The sequence below is a fragment of the Centropristis striata genome, chromosome 9, assembly GCF_030273125.1.
Source record: "Centropristis striata isolate RG_2023a ecotype Rhode Island chromosome 9, C.striata_1.0, whole genome shotgun sequence".
Lineage (NCBI taxonomy): Eukaryota > Metazoa > Chordata > Actinopteri > Perciformes > Serranidae > Centropristis > Centropristis striata.
In genome coordinates this window covers 24,776,352-24,791,484 of record NC_081525.1, presented here as the reverse complement: position 1 = coordinate 24,791,484, position 15,133 = coordinate 24,776,352, and the positions used below count along the sequence as shown (strand labels likewise).

General features: G+C 39.9%; 1 protein-coding gene across 1 annotated transcript in view; it reads left to right on the top strand.

Annotated features, from left to right (window-relative positions):
* Positions 1 to 13,406, top strand: part of adamts10 (ADAM metallopeptidase with thrombospondin type 1 motif, 10) — a 66,430-nt gene extending 53,024 nt beyond the window's left edge. The window contains exons 19-26 of the mRNA XM_059340709.1: positions 468 to 548; positions 2,419 to 2,582; positions 2,666 to 2,792; positions 5,451 to 5,580; positions 6,471 to 6,675; positions 7,416 to 7,592; positions 7,691 to 7,856; positions 9,111 to 13,406. Coding sequence (XP_059196692.1) covers positions 468 to 548; positions 2,419 to 2,582; positions 2,666 to 2,792; positions 5,451 to 5,580; positions 6,471 to 6,675; positions 7,416 to 7,592; positions 7,691 to 7,856; positions 9,111 to 9,220 — 1,160 coding nt within the window. The 3' untranslated portion in view covers positions 9,221 to 13,406. The remainder of the gene's footprint in view (positions 1 to 467; positions 549 to 2,418; positions 2,583 to 2,665; positions 2,793 to 5,450; positions 5,581 to 6,470; positions 6,676 to 7,415; positions 7,593 to 7,690; positions 7,857 to 9,110) is intronic.
* The last annotated feature ends 1,727 nt before the right edge of the window (positions 13,407 to 15,133 follow it).

The following is a 15,133-nucleotide window of genomic DNA, read 5'->3' as shown; positions in this document are numbered from 1 at the left end:
TCAGGCCCACCTCACTGAGCTGCACCGAGAGGTCACGAGCCAAACCTCTCCTTTCCTCTTGTGGTCAAAGCCTTGGAAGGAATTATTTAATTCCTTCATTTTTTTTTCATTCCTTCTTCCTCTTGTGAGGCTCGAGTTATTTACAGGGCTGCAGTGGCTGGACAGCAGAGCTGAGAAAAGCAGAGCGAGTTGGGATGAGCGTAAAAAGAAAGCGGACAAGAGACCAAAACAGATGGCGGGAATGGAGAGAAGAATAAGAGAAGCCGGCTATTGGCTCGGTTCTCGCTCTCTAGCAAAGAGCCGAGCAGCTGAGGCCGGCTGCCCAGGAATGCAGCTGGAATCTGAAGCCTCTGCTTAGTCCATCGGCGTCCCACAGAGCTAAACACTACTTATGCATCGCTCCCCAGACCCCCCAGTGAATAAACCTCCTTAACCTTGCTTTAATTGTTTGACTTTGTGTGTCTCAGGTTATGAAGAGGTGGTCAGAATTCCCAAGGGATCAGTGTTCATCCACATACAGGAGCTCAACATCTCCCTCAACTACCTTGGTAAGATTATATTCCAGCTAGTACTCAGTGTAACTGGTAGTGTTGAATTCTGTTATTATTAGATGAGATAAAACTTCATTTATCCCGAGGGAAATTGCTGTGCAGCAGTTAGAAAGAGTGCAAATATATCCACTTTATTCCGAGCCCCCACGATACCTTTCATGAATTATGGCCACGACTTCCAGCTGAACTGGAAACGCTGTCTCCATGGTAACACTACGCTAATCAAACGGGATGATGTGATCGTACCTCTGCCACTGACTATTGACTGACACACAGGGATGGGTGGCGGACCTGAATAAGTGGCCTTAGATAATGTACTCACTCCTGCTACAGTTTGGTAGAGCATACAGGAGTAAAATGTATTTTAGTCAAAATTAAAATAAAAAAAAAAGGTGCACTTTAGGATTCTGTATCAGTGAAGCTTTACCTCGCTGTCTGAGTGCCCTTTCCAACAGGGAACTGAAGCAGTTGTATTCATCTGTGTTCGTTTCAAAGCCACCAGACTCCATTGACCAAAACCGTTATTTCAGTTTGCAACAAATAAACATACCTATCGAGGTATCTGTAGATCAGAAATTCCCATGTTTTGCGTAATTTTGAGTAAAATTACTGTTTTTGTCAAAAGAGTCCTGTGGCTTTGAACACAGCATAGATAAAAGCTTAGTTACCCACCGGAAAGAGCTGTCTGACAGCGAGGTAAAGCAGTGAAAATACTGTAAATGTAGCGCTCGCTTAAACTGATATTTTTTTTATTATGTGGGCCTCTTTTTAGGTGGTTAAAATGTGTGTAGCTGCTGCCGCTCTTCACAGCAGTACCTTGCTTAGCTTCTTCTCCAGTAGGTACATTGTAGTACACAGACTATGGATAAGTACCTTATACAACCCCACTTCAAACATTCAATAAATATGTATAATTAATGAATAAAGGCAGTTAGCCACCAAGGTTAACCACCAGGACTAACTAGCTTTATTGTACTTCCCACCAAAAGTAACCCATAATAATTTCTTCTGTTGCACCCCAAGACTAAGGTGGATGGAGTACAAATAAATTAAATGTTAACAAAAAAAATGGCACTTGAAGAGCACAGAGGCCAGTGGTGCATTCACATGCTCTTCCGGTGGTCACATTTCCAAGTTGGGAAGTCTTTCTTCCAACGTTGGTACTTTCATGAGCTTTAATAATAATGATAATTATAATAATAATAACTTTATTTATATAGCACCTTTTAAACAGCAGTTTACAAAGTGCTTCAACAGAGAGCAGGTAATTACACAGAGAATGATGCCATAAGGCTAAAAACAATCTTACGTTAATAGAAAAAACAATAAGAGAGCAGGAACAATCACAAGACATTCTCAGATACACTGAAAATAAAAGGTAAAAGGAATAAAAAAGTGGTGAGGTGTGGAGTGGTAAGATGGAAAACATTACATAAAAGCAAGTCCATAAAAGTGGGTTTTAAGAAATGATTTAAAAGAAGTTTAAGTTGTAATAAGGAAACTACGCTACAAACACTATCTGTGGTATTTTATTGCTCAAAACGTTTAAACAAAATGTTAATAGTTGTTTCCAGTATTTATGTGATATATACAAGTGAGAATAGTGGATGAAACTATGATATACTTAAATACGACCAGAAACGTCTCACTTTGATAAATAAGACTTAAGCATGGTGAGTCTCTTGTATGTCTCTGCAGGTTCTTTACTGTCGTCCCATTGCCGTTTTCAGTCCAAATTGGCAGCATCGATACTGCAGCACCATCTCTTTCACTCTTTGTCTGCACTAAGTGACATTTAGTGCATACATTCTTCCTTTTACTTTAATGTCTTCCTTCAAAATCTCTCTCCTTCTCCTCTGTGTCCCAGTGCTGAAGAGTAAAGGGGACCAGTACTTTATCAATGGAAAGCTGACCATTGACACACCGCGCAGGTTCGACGTTGCCGGTACCACCTTCCACTACAGACGGCCCACTGACGGACCGGAAACCCTTGAAGCTCTGGGGCCAACAAACATGACCCTCATTGTCTTGGTAAGAATGGAGAGAAACCCAAAACAGGTTTTCCAGAAACATTTTACCACCATGTGGTGTTAAATGTCTGTTTGCATGTTTAGGTGCTGGTGCGGGAGGAGAACCCAGGGATCCACTATCGCTTCAATCCTCCATTGAACAGGGAACCTCTGACTGGCTTCGCCTGGCACTACAACTCCTGGTCACGCTGCTCTGCTCTCTGCGCTGGAGGTAGACACACACACACACACACACACACACACACAAACACAAACTCTTACTGTCACTTACAGTATAAGGATGTTGCATTGTTCTAGTAGTTATACCAACAAAGTCACCTGTGACCCCCTGGATGACCCCAGAACATCTATAAGTTCCGGTGTTACCACAGGATCTGTTTCTTTTATCTTCTTGCGATTGAGGAATAATCTGATAGCAGGTCAGTTGGCACGTCGCTGGTAGTCTCGTAACCTGATGGTTGGCGCTTCGGCTATTCTTCCACCAAAGACTGCGGCTAACCGCTCATTCTTTCAAGAGTTGTTTCTTAGAATGAACAATGGTGATCTCGGCGTTACGATTCATACTGAATTACTCCGTACAGGTAAGTAAGCTAAGTTGCTTTAGTTGTTAGCCGATGCTAGGAGCCGGCGGCTCGCTGGGCTTGTATTAATTTTGAACATCGGTGTTTTCGCCGCATGTTATGTTAAACGCTACATTGTTTGACCACTCTACTCGGAGTGTGTCCATATCATGGGCAGCCTTGAAGGGGGTTCCTCTTCAAGACATCTGTGCTGCTGCTACCTGGTTTTCGTTGTGCACATTTGCTCGATTCTACAGAGTAAATGTTGCTGCTCCTCATCCTGGGGCGACGGCTGTCCTGTCGACAGCTTCAAGCCCCTAGTTGTTCAGTATCCTTGTGACCTTTTTGGTATTAGTCATCCAGTGCTTAAAGCACCGCCTCTGGCGGTCAGAAAGAATGAAATAGAACGAGAGTTACATATGTCACTACGGTTCTATGAATTCTGGATGAGTTCTCTGTCACTCGGATCTCTCAGTTTCGCGAGAAGATCCAGTTGGAACAGATCCTCTGGTGACACTGGAACTTATGGATGTTCCCGGGTCATCCAGGGGTCACAGGTGACTTTGTTGCTACAACTACTCGATCTGTGCATGTGCGAGATGGAATATCCAGTTCTTAAAGCACCAGGTCACAAGGTCATCCAGAATTCATAGAACCGTAGTTACATACTTAACTCTTGACTTATTTTCAATACAACCACTACATGCCTAACTCCAATCACAACCCTCGGATGGACCCTATCAGCTAATTCTCAATCTAATCTGCCCTCACTAATGTCGAAACCTAAAGCCAGGAATGTTGCCAACTCACATCGTGACCTGAATTTAACTTGGGGCTTTAATTTGGGTCAGTTGAGGTTGTGAGACACTTTTTTTTTAGCTTTTGTCTTTTTCTTCTGTCCTTTGATTTGAAATGTATTATTTCTGGGCTGGCCCCCTAAATTATAAATAACAAAAATAAATCATAAATATACAGTACTGTGTAAGAGCTTTCGACAGGTGTGAAAAAATGCTGTAAAATAAGAATGCTTTCAAAAATAGAATAAAAATCTAAATCAAATCAATATTTGGTGTGACCACCCATTGCCTCTAAAGCAGCATCAATTCTTCTAGGCATTTTTTCACAACCGCCTGAGGCTTTTTCACAGTACTGGTTATGTATATATAGTCTACTGTTTATACCACATTCTGTTGACTTGATGGGCCTGCTGACTCATCTTCATCTACATCGTTGGATGTAGTTTTTCATGCAGAATTGGCAGAAAAGGGCAGTTTTTAGCCACTCAATTATGAATATAATGCTGCTTTTGTTTTATCCATCCATCCATCCATCCATTTTCTTCCGCTTATCCGGGGCCGGGTCGCGGGTCGTGCTTTTGTTTTATTTCATATTAAACTGAATATATTTGTGTTTTGGACTGACAACATAAGACACTTAAAGACATTACCTTGGACACCTTGGAAACGGACAGACATTTTTTCAAATATTTTTTGACATTTGATGAGTAATTGAAAAAAATCAGCAAATTAATCAATAATGAAAATAATCATAATTAGAAATTATACTATTTCTTACTTCTTTGTTTTAGCACAGCCTCCCATTTCTATCTTTCTTTTAGGATTTTCGTTGTACTATTCTCATGTTTTTAGCCACTAGCTCTATGAGAAACTTGTGTGTTTTTCGGCTCTTAGAGCCCCAGTTGTCTGTTAACTAGCATAAAGCAAAAGCCAACCTGAGCCCTAAAGTGTAATGGTTTACCCTGTGAGGTCGGGACAAGGTTTTGCTTCCTAAATGCTTCATGATGTGATTGTGTGAAGAGATTTATATCCCTCCATCATGATTAAACCCACCAGTTAGTTTGAGTAGTTCACAGGCTCTGAGACTTCGGAGCTCACACAAAGCTAATCTCTTTTTCCCTCTCTGGCCTTTCTGAGTTAATGATCCGTGCTGCTTTACTTGATAAGAGATAATTTTCTCCTCTGAGAAATGAATTTTTTCACTTCGAGTAATGTGAAGTGGAGGATGTTAATATGGGGGGGGAGAATCAGAGCAGCCTTTCTTAAAATGGGGAGACTTTTGTTTCTTTTATGAAATAATTCCAGACATGAAGTCATTGAATGGAATCTGTAGATATGTTTTTTGTATGTGTAAGATTGTGTTGATTGTCTTTTGACTTCAGCAAGTAACAGACTCATTGCAGACGTTGACATGATTTAAAACACTGCTTACCCACATAATGAATCTCAACTAACATGCAGAATGAATGCTGATGTTTCTGCATCCTTTTTGTGTGTTTGTCTCGTGTTCAGGTGTGCAAACGCAGCAGGTGGTGTGCAGGAAGCAGGCGGATCATTCAGTCGTCTACAACCACTTCTGTGACAAGAAGAACAAACCCAAAGAGAAGAGAAGATCCTGCAATACTGAGCCGTGCTCCCCATCGTGAGTAGTCTCTAGATTTTCTTCAGGTGGAACAAAAAAAAATGCATTTCTTAATGATTTTGTACATTTTATTTTTCTTCCTGCATGTAAATGTAGTCACTGTACAGCAGTGGTGGAAAATGACTCAAGTGCTGTACTTAAGTACAATGTTGAGGTACTTGTACTTTACTTGAGTATTTCCATTTTATGTAACTTTATACTTCTACTTCACTACATTTTTAGGCACATATTGTACTTTCTACTTCACTACATTTAGCTGCGAGCTTTAGTTACTTTACAGGTCAAGATTTAACATAATATACAGTAATGGATAAAACTATCAAACCACCCTTGTTTTCTCTAATATCTTGTTCATTTTAATGCCTGGTACAACTAAAGGTACATTTGTTTGGACAAATATAATGATAACAACAAAGATAGCTCATTAGAGCTTAATTTAAGAGCTGATACCTAGCCATTTTCCATGGTTTTCTTGATAATGATTTTGGCTATTATCAATTGGTCTAATAATTTTTTCCATGACTGTATGTGATCAATTTAAAGTGATTCAACTTTTTTTAAATTAAATCTTTTAATAGTATATTTAGTAATTAAATGAGCCCTGCCTTTACAACATTACAAAACTGCTTACATAAAAGCATCAATACAAATAATATAACCATATATTTAGAATATAACAATTTGAGTGGGACCATTCTGCATAACAAGTACTTTTACTTTTGATACTTTAAGTTCATTGTGATGTCGAATTCAGGACTTTTACAGTGTGGTATTAGTACTTTTACTTAATTAAGAGATCTGAAAACTTTTTCCACCCCTGCTGTAAATTAGAATGTCCATATAATGCAAATGAAGAAACTAAAAACAAAAAGGCCCCTCTCTGCTGCCAGCTGGTGGACAGGAGAGTGGTCGGAGTGCAGTCGCAGCTGTAACGGTGGCCTACGGACAAGGGCGGTGTTATGTAAAAGGAGGATCTCTGTGACGGAGGAAAAGGTGCTGGACGACTCGGCGTGTACGACCCATCGCCCCTCTCTCACTGAGCCCTGCAACAACCACAGCTGCCCCCCCGAGTGGCTGGCCCTGGACTGGTCAGAGGTACGCAGAGGTCTCCCATCATGCATGTGGTTTGTGTTTTTTAGTAAACTCGTGGCCGAAGCTCAACCAATACTTTGTGCAGAATTCCTCTCAGATGAAGCAATAGTTTATTTTCCAGTTGAACCTAAGAAACCCAAACATCTGCCAGGAGAAAATAAGAAGAACCTTCACCATGAAATACACAACAGAGGCACGCAGCAGACAAATACATCACACTGAACATGTTGCTGCAGTCATGAATACATATTGATACACTTGTCGTGTGGGAGTCCCCTGACCTGTTTCTAATTCTGACCCTCTGTTTGTAGAGTCAGTTTCAGGGTGTCCTTTATGTCCATGCAGACACTTTAGTGACTTCTCACTACAGACTGAAAACTCCATCTTCTCATACTGCACTTTGTTCCTGGAGCTAAACTGTGTTCTCACAGTTCAGGATGAATTGAAACCAAATTAAATGGTGTCAGAAACACTGCAGTGTTCAACTTTTCTCTGACGTCTTGTGTAACGTAGCGATGGCAGAACAGAAATTATGTCCAGCTGATTTACAGGAACTAAGCAGACTCTGGACCGTGTTTCTCACACAGCTGCTGCCCTCTGCTGAGCAGATTTTAAAAAGATTTATTTTTGCATGCTTATGACCGCAGTGACCCCCTGCTGCACCCTCCCATCGCCTCAGACTCCCTGCCCTTCCCGCCTGATGTTTTTTCTCCCTGTTTCTTCATCTCCCACCCCGTCCACAGTGTACGCCCAGCTGTGGTCCTGGCTACAGGCACCGTGTGGTCTTGTGTAAGAGCGGGGAGAGCGGCGACAACCTGCCAGAGTCCAAGTGCCCCAAACATGGCCGGCCCACCTCCAGGGTGCGCTGTAACCTGCAGCGCTGCCCTCCCCCTCAGTGGGTGACGGGTCCCTGGGGAGAGGTGAGAGAGGCTTTTTTTGGTCCTTTTGTGGTTGTAATGGGAAGTTTTCATACGACTCAGTGTTTGTTTTGTACTTAAATACAATCCCGATGTGCTAGTGTTCTGCCAGGTGTGGTCTGGGTCAGGAGATGCGTTCGGTGCAGTGTCTGACCCCCACCGGCCAGCCGTCCAATGAGTGTCTGGAACATCAGCGGCCAGCAGCCATGCAGCAGTGCAAGAGCAAATGTGACCTCAGTCTGCCCATCAGTACAGACAACCCTGAAGGTCAGAGGTCAAATCATCGCTCATCGTTATAGAATTATTTCACATTTCGAGTTTGCATTTGAACAAAATGTCATGCTAATTAAGAAAATGTGTTTTTCTTACATTCATGTCTGACCTTGACTATGCTGATGTGCAAAGTTTGTCACTGTTGAGGTGTTTTGACATTACTCTACTGAAGGGGGAGATACCCATGAACTTCTCTAAAATCGGTGGGCAAGCTAGATTAGGTACATCACTACACCATGAAAGAAACCTGAAACCTTCAGCAAAGAGCGGAAAACACACTGTAACATTGTGAAGGATATTATATTATGTTTCACAAACACTAACGCTGTGTCAGCCACTGCAAGGTGAAAACTAACAAGCTAACAGACAACGAAAAAAGATGCTAGCTGCGCTCACCATTCTGGTGCGCCTACATGTATAGCTGAATCTCTCTGTTTCCTCTCACAGAGGAAAAATCACATGCAACTACTAATGCATTCATAGCAAAGTGTTTTTATAACGACTTTAGCTCAAAATCATCTTACCTCAAGTTCAAAAATTTACTAATTATTAAAATCTGAGCTGCCAGTGTAGCTTGTGAAATGTTACTGTGTAATCAGATATCAGTGACTCATTCAGTAGTCTCTTTGTTTAGAGTTGTATTAAACAAAAATGTTAATATTTTTATACTAATTAATATGTTTAAACATCCCTAACTCAACTCCAATGGAGTGCTTCATACATATCCACGTTGTTGTTTTTTGTATACATACATATACAGAAAAGTAAAACATTTTTAAAAATGGATTAGTCTGAAATGCACCTAAACCCAAACAGATTGGGTCATCAGTTTATTTTAAATTAAATTAAAATATATATAAATTTTATTTTTATTTTCACATGCTGCCCCCTGTTGCTTATCTATGTCCTTTTGTTTTGTAAATCAATACCATCTGCTGTTGATTTTGTATTTGTTAGAATGTCCATATTGTCTCAATGTGTATGCACTCGTTGGTGAATATGCACTGCATATATTTTTTTATATACAAAATGTGGCTTATCTCATTTTCTCAAGCATCAAGAAGTTAATTAATTAATTATTTAATCCACAGGCCAAATGTCGGGAGGATTAATGTCATTCCATAGAAGTCGTTTAAGTCTGAACAATAAAGGTGGATAAAAGTGATAATATTCTTTTGATTGAAATCCTGCACAGTTTCTAAAAAGATAATTTTAATGCAATAATTAAGCTGTTTGTCTTCCCTGCAGAGTGTAAAGATGTGAACACTGTGGCCTACTGCCCCCTGGTGCTCAGGTTCAAGTTCTGCAGCCGGCCATATTTCAGACAAATGTGCTGCAAGACGTGCCAGGGACACTGACATGGACACCGTGAAGCTCACAGCATCCAACCTCTGGGTCCTGTACACACTCACAGTAAGCCTGAAACCCTCCCACTGAGCCTTGTAACAGCAGCCCTCACGCTGCCTCGATCAGAGGAGTGTGAGGCCTAACTGGGATGCTGTCGGACTGACAACTGGGTCACGTTACGGACCTTTTTTTCCAGCCAGAATTCAGCACAAACCAGACGCCTCTCCGGGCCGAGCTGAGTGTTACATTCCACTGGAGGGAGGGCTGCTGAAACCTGGAGAGACAGACAGAGGGAGAGAGTCACCTCCCTCCATCGTCTGTCTCCCTAACGATCCCTCTGTTGTAATATTTTGGTGCTACTATATTTCTCTTTGGCCGCAGGGCTGGTCGCAGTACTCTCTTAAACCTGTACAGGTGATATTTGTTTAGTTAAAAAAAAAATCCACTTTGTAAAGAAAATGATTTCCCAGATATCGCTCATGAAAAGGAATATGTTATGCTATAAAATGAAAGATTTCTGTGTTATCTAATAGTTGTTACTTGACCACATTGTTTTATGCCATTGCTTCGTTCCGTATTATCCATCAAGTCCTCGCTGTTATTCAGCTGAAGTATGAGCAGAGTTTGATTTGCACAAAGTGTCAGCAGTCAGAGGACTTGTGTGTATTTTATGTTTTTCATGTGATTTGACTTGATGTCTCTGTGGAAGCTATAAATGTCTCACTGCAGTGAACCTGCCGTAGTCTTGCCATCGTGGTTAGTTTGCTTACATTTCATCACCTCTTCAGTCAAACAGAGCTCAATGCTGCACAGAGCGATGTGAGCAGATTCACCTGGACATTTTCAGATTACAGGATGTTATTTTGTGGCTGCGGACTTCGGCAGCTCATGCATAAAGTCTTCAAAAAGGAACTTTTAACAGCTCTGCTCTGTCATTATCTGAATATCCCTCAGCGCGGGCCTTGTTGTTAATTCTTTTTTTCTTTTCTTTTTTTTACCACATGTTGCCAGTCATTCGTCAGTGTTAGCAACTTTTACTGTGAGTGGAAACTCAGAGCACAGTGAGACACAGTTGAGTCAGCTCTGCCAGCAGGAACAGGCCCAGTGAGGAGGAGTGAAGACCTCTGACCGCACTGCTTTCAAACTGCTTTTTATAGCACGAGTGCTAATCTGAGGATGGATTTACACACCCATAAAATATCTGATTTCTTTGTGGCACAAGTCTGATGTATTCACGGCTGTCTGAAACCATCATTCAGGCTGCTGTAAAGGATTTCTGCCACTTTTTTTTTCTTTTCAAAATTAGAGCTCATTTAAATTCATCTTCCAGTGTGGTGAAAGCTGATTTTGTTTGGCCACATGGGGGCAGCAAAAACAAGTTATTTTAAGTTGTAGAGGTGAGCAAACAGTTGCTTATCTACGCATTCAGCAGTTACGGAGTAACATTATTATAATTCAATAGGAGTCTTTGTGTGTTTGTGGTCACATGACAAATTTTAGTCTAATATTCACTCTCTTTATAGCTCTGTTTTGGTCTCTATCAACCCTTTAGAGAAATATCTGCCTCTTCAGCTGCTAAATTCTCCACTATGTTCAGCAGCTAGTTGCTAGCTGCGTCTGTCTGCTGTTTTGTGCTGAGCAGGTCGTGTACAGTGGGTTTTTAGAGCTTTTAGCTGATAACAGCTGCAGCATAAACATAACTGTAAAAATGCGACAGCTATGAGCTTAAACTCGCTATAAAGCTCCATAAAGTCGAGGGGAGCTTCAGATTCAGGTGACAATTCTCTGTAGGTTCAAGAGTGACCTCTTTCACATCCTTATTTCATACATTGATATTGTAAAAATATTGATCATATATCGCTATAATGAATCAACACAACCACAGGCAAATTCACAAAAGGATTGCTCAGCTTTTGCAGGCACGAAAACTGCAAAAATAAATTGTATAACTGTCAAAGCACCCACAAAGAGGGAACTTCACCCCTAACCGTGCTGCCAAGCAAATAGTGTTTCAGTGCTACTGTGCCATTTGCACATATTTAAAATTAGGTAAAATGCATACATTTAAGGCAAAAATGACCTCTTTCGATGCAAATGAGCCTCATTGCAAAAACAATCAATTCACAAAGACCAGCGCTATTTGCCCCACGCAGTTACAGTAAATTATTAGCGACTTCAGAGAGTAACTAAAACACATTTATAAGAGGCTTCAATGCATCTTCAAGCCTTCTTTTATAGTCTGAAGGCCTGTGTTTGGAAACACCCACAGTACTGGAAGACTGGAATATTAAAGCGGTTTGTCTTTGTCCCGTTTGAGTTACTTGCCTGAAGTGTTTAGGAACGCATCAGTGGTCAGGACCTGTAGCTACAACAATTAGTCAACTTATCAATACGTCAATGGGCGGTTAAATAATCTAACTATATAACTATTTTTAATTACCCATTAAAGTTCTTTTTTCATGCAAAAAATGCAGAAAATGCTGTTTTTAAGATATGGATATGGAGACTGCTTTTCTCTTTTAGATTAAATTAAAATGAATATCTTTGAGTTGTGGGCTGACAGACTTTATCTTGGACTTTGAGAAACTGAGATTTTTCCACTATTTTCTTACATTTTATAGCCCAAATGATTAATGAAATGAATCGGATTAACCAATAATGAAAATAGTCATAAGTTGCAGCCCCAATCAAGACTTGTAGCTCAGAAAATTGTATCGTTCTTCTATCCTCTGCCATTATTCTTCCTACTGTGATCTTGGTGCAAAGTCAACATTTACTTTTCCACCTAAAAATGGAAACTTTACACACCTGTAAAACTTCCTGGGTATGTTTGAGCTATAATATTATTGGCGCAATATCTTTTGTGAATTGGACGAGAAAATTCTGCAAAACTCCCAAGTAAACCTGGATCAGCTTTTGTCCATTGAAAGATAATGATGTGATGATGTCACCCCTGAAGTCTTACTTCACAGGAAACATGTCACCTGACCCAAAGTTGTGTAGCGCTAATTTCATTGAAGATATTTTATCAAAAATTGCAGTTTCAGCTGTTTCTGCATCCTGAACACTTTTAGAAACGCTGCCTCAGAGATCAGTCACCTCTGACGTCCACTGTGCTCTGCTGCTGCTGCGGCCGGTCTCTTCACAAACATTCACACTGATCACAGCTGAAAGCAGCTCCGTGTAACTCGACACGTCACATCATTTCATCGTACAGAAGCTACAGTCTGTCTTTATGGGGATTAGCTGCAATGTTGTTCCTTTTTTGTTTTTTTTGTTTTTTGTTCCTTGTGGTGCTTTGGTTTGGATTGGTGCTATTAGTTCACTGTTGTTGTCATTGTTATTATTTTAACAATTGTGCTTTTAATTATTTAGAAATCAAGTTGAGCCTTTTGTAATAATACCAATCTGCAGAGCTGGACCCCTCACACACTAGGGGCCTTTGTTCATTTCTATCAGACTATAAGCTTTTAAAATACACTTCTTGACTTAGGTTAAGTGCCTCAAAAATCCCTAAATGCAGCTCGACGTGCAAATTTTAAAATTATATCAAATATTTTAACAATTTCTGAAGGGGCACTGTACAAAGTATTGGCATTTCCAAGCACTCTTAACAGTTTTGTGGTATAAAAATTACCTATTTTGGCAGCATTAAACAAACGTTTGGTTTTGGAAATACCTTAATAAATTTTGGGTACTAAGATCAAGTGTAGAGTCCCTAAAAGTGAAAAGATCTGCTAATCAATCCATGTGGAGCGTAGAAACATTATTTAATTTAAAATGTTCGTACAGTTACTGTGTACACCATCAGAGTGTACAGCTAGATCACCGCTGCAGTTTTTTTTTCAGGACTGAACATGTTGAAACACCCTTTGTATCATTTCTCAGTTGCACATAAAGTTTCATAAGATATTTCTTGTTTCAGTGTCTGAAAGGCTTTTTGTTTTTTTCTCTGTATCTACCTGTGCCTATAATAAAGGCTCACACTGAGAAGTGAGCCTGTTTTATCTGAGTAAATAAGAGGGACAGTACCGGTAATTGTTGTTTTTGTTTTGTCACATGCTAATTATAACATGACATGTACTGTATGTTGTTCAATACTATAGAAGATGAATCCATTTGTCCCCCATGTACATCTTTTTAAAAGAAAATATTAAATTGATTAAACATGGCGCATTGTTGATTTAAGAAATGGGATTTGGTCATTTCAGTTTTCTGCTCTAACTCATATTAAAACAGCACACGTCAACATCCAGACAGGTTGAGATCATCAGGGATCTATTTCTGGATGTGACGGCCTTCATGGAAAAGATGAAGCAAGAACTTCTTCCTTTTTGTCTGGATGAGGCTGAAATGTCCCTCGATCGGACTTTGATGACCAAAAAAGGGTCACTTGATTGTGTGTGTGTGTGTGTGTGTGTGTACGTACGTGTGTGTGTAAGTTTTTAGATTTATGCTCTCTTCTTCTCGTCTCAACAGTGTAAAAAAAAAACATGAACAAACAACAAAACTGGCTCTGAACTTATAGTTCACATAGTCAAAGTATAAGAAAACTTTCAAAATAAAGTAGTAGTTGTAGTTTAACCCTTTTTGTTTTCATTACTAGAGCCCGACCGATATGGGAATTTTTAGATGCTTATTTTAGACGGGGAAAATTCATCGATAACAGATATGGTGGCCAATATAATCATTTTTTGAGCTGGAATGAAATTAGACCTATTTAATGTGGATTGTGCAATGATTTTTCACGACTCTGCAAATGTACCCATGAGCTACTTTCTCAAACATAAACTTTATTAAATAATATTTAACATTGTTATGCATTATACAAACAATGTATTAAATTGTCAGCCAATTCTATAAATGAGAAAATAGAGCTTAAATAGCTAAATAAACATACTGTTCACCATAAATTGCTGACTATTGAAAAAAAGAATAAAACAATTAAGAGTGCACACCTTTTTTAAATCACACCAAACAAGATTTTTGCATTATATATTGTGTGAAAAAAAATTTCATAACGGCACATATGCATTTAATCTGCTAATATCTGTCAACCGATTTATCTGTCAGGTTTTATTTATTACTATTTGACTCTTAGTGGTCAGTAATTAACCTTGCTGTAATCACACTAGAACAGATCATTTCCTTGGTTTTTCAAACAGCCAGTTTTTAAAGGTGTATTCACATAAGGACATACATCAAATATAAACCATTTCTGTCCTCCACCTCCTATCAAAAGGTTATAGTGACCAAGTCCTCCATGTGGCTGTATGCAGGAGTGGGGCTGGAGGAAAGACACAATGCAAAATGACTACAGAGACACAAGATGGGACCAAAACAAGATGCAAAATTACCACAAAAACACAAACAAAGGAAAAAAATATGATCAAGACAGAAAAGACATAAAACGACCAACTAACTAAAGTTATCGCTTTGCAGTTGTTTGCCTCCACCAACCAGCCAAGTTACAGTTTAGAGAAGACGATAATTAAAATTTGAATGTTTTCTGCAAATTCTGACAGCTCCAAAAGATCTAAACAGTCACAAGGATTACTGTCACCAATTCAGTATCTGACCAAATGTCAAATATGGTCACAATCTGCCCTTTTGATCCTGAGCTATGGTGTTAAGAAATGGCCCCAGTCTAGCCCCCTATTTAAAAGGCTCTAGGCCCGCCCCTGAATGTCTGAGACCATATGCACATTGATCTCCAGCAGGTTTTCTGTGCAATAATTCACTCAAAACAACTCGGTTTGACACCTCCACACGCTGGTTGTTCTCTCCACCTCTGAGTGAACCTGCATCAGTTATTATGGGCGTTGGAAGCAGCAAACATAACGTGAAGTAACCACAGCCGGGGTGGAGCTCACAACTGAAACACCATCATTTGTTTGGAGATAATCATCACTCTGCGGCTGTTG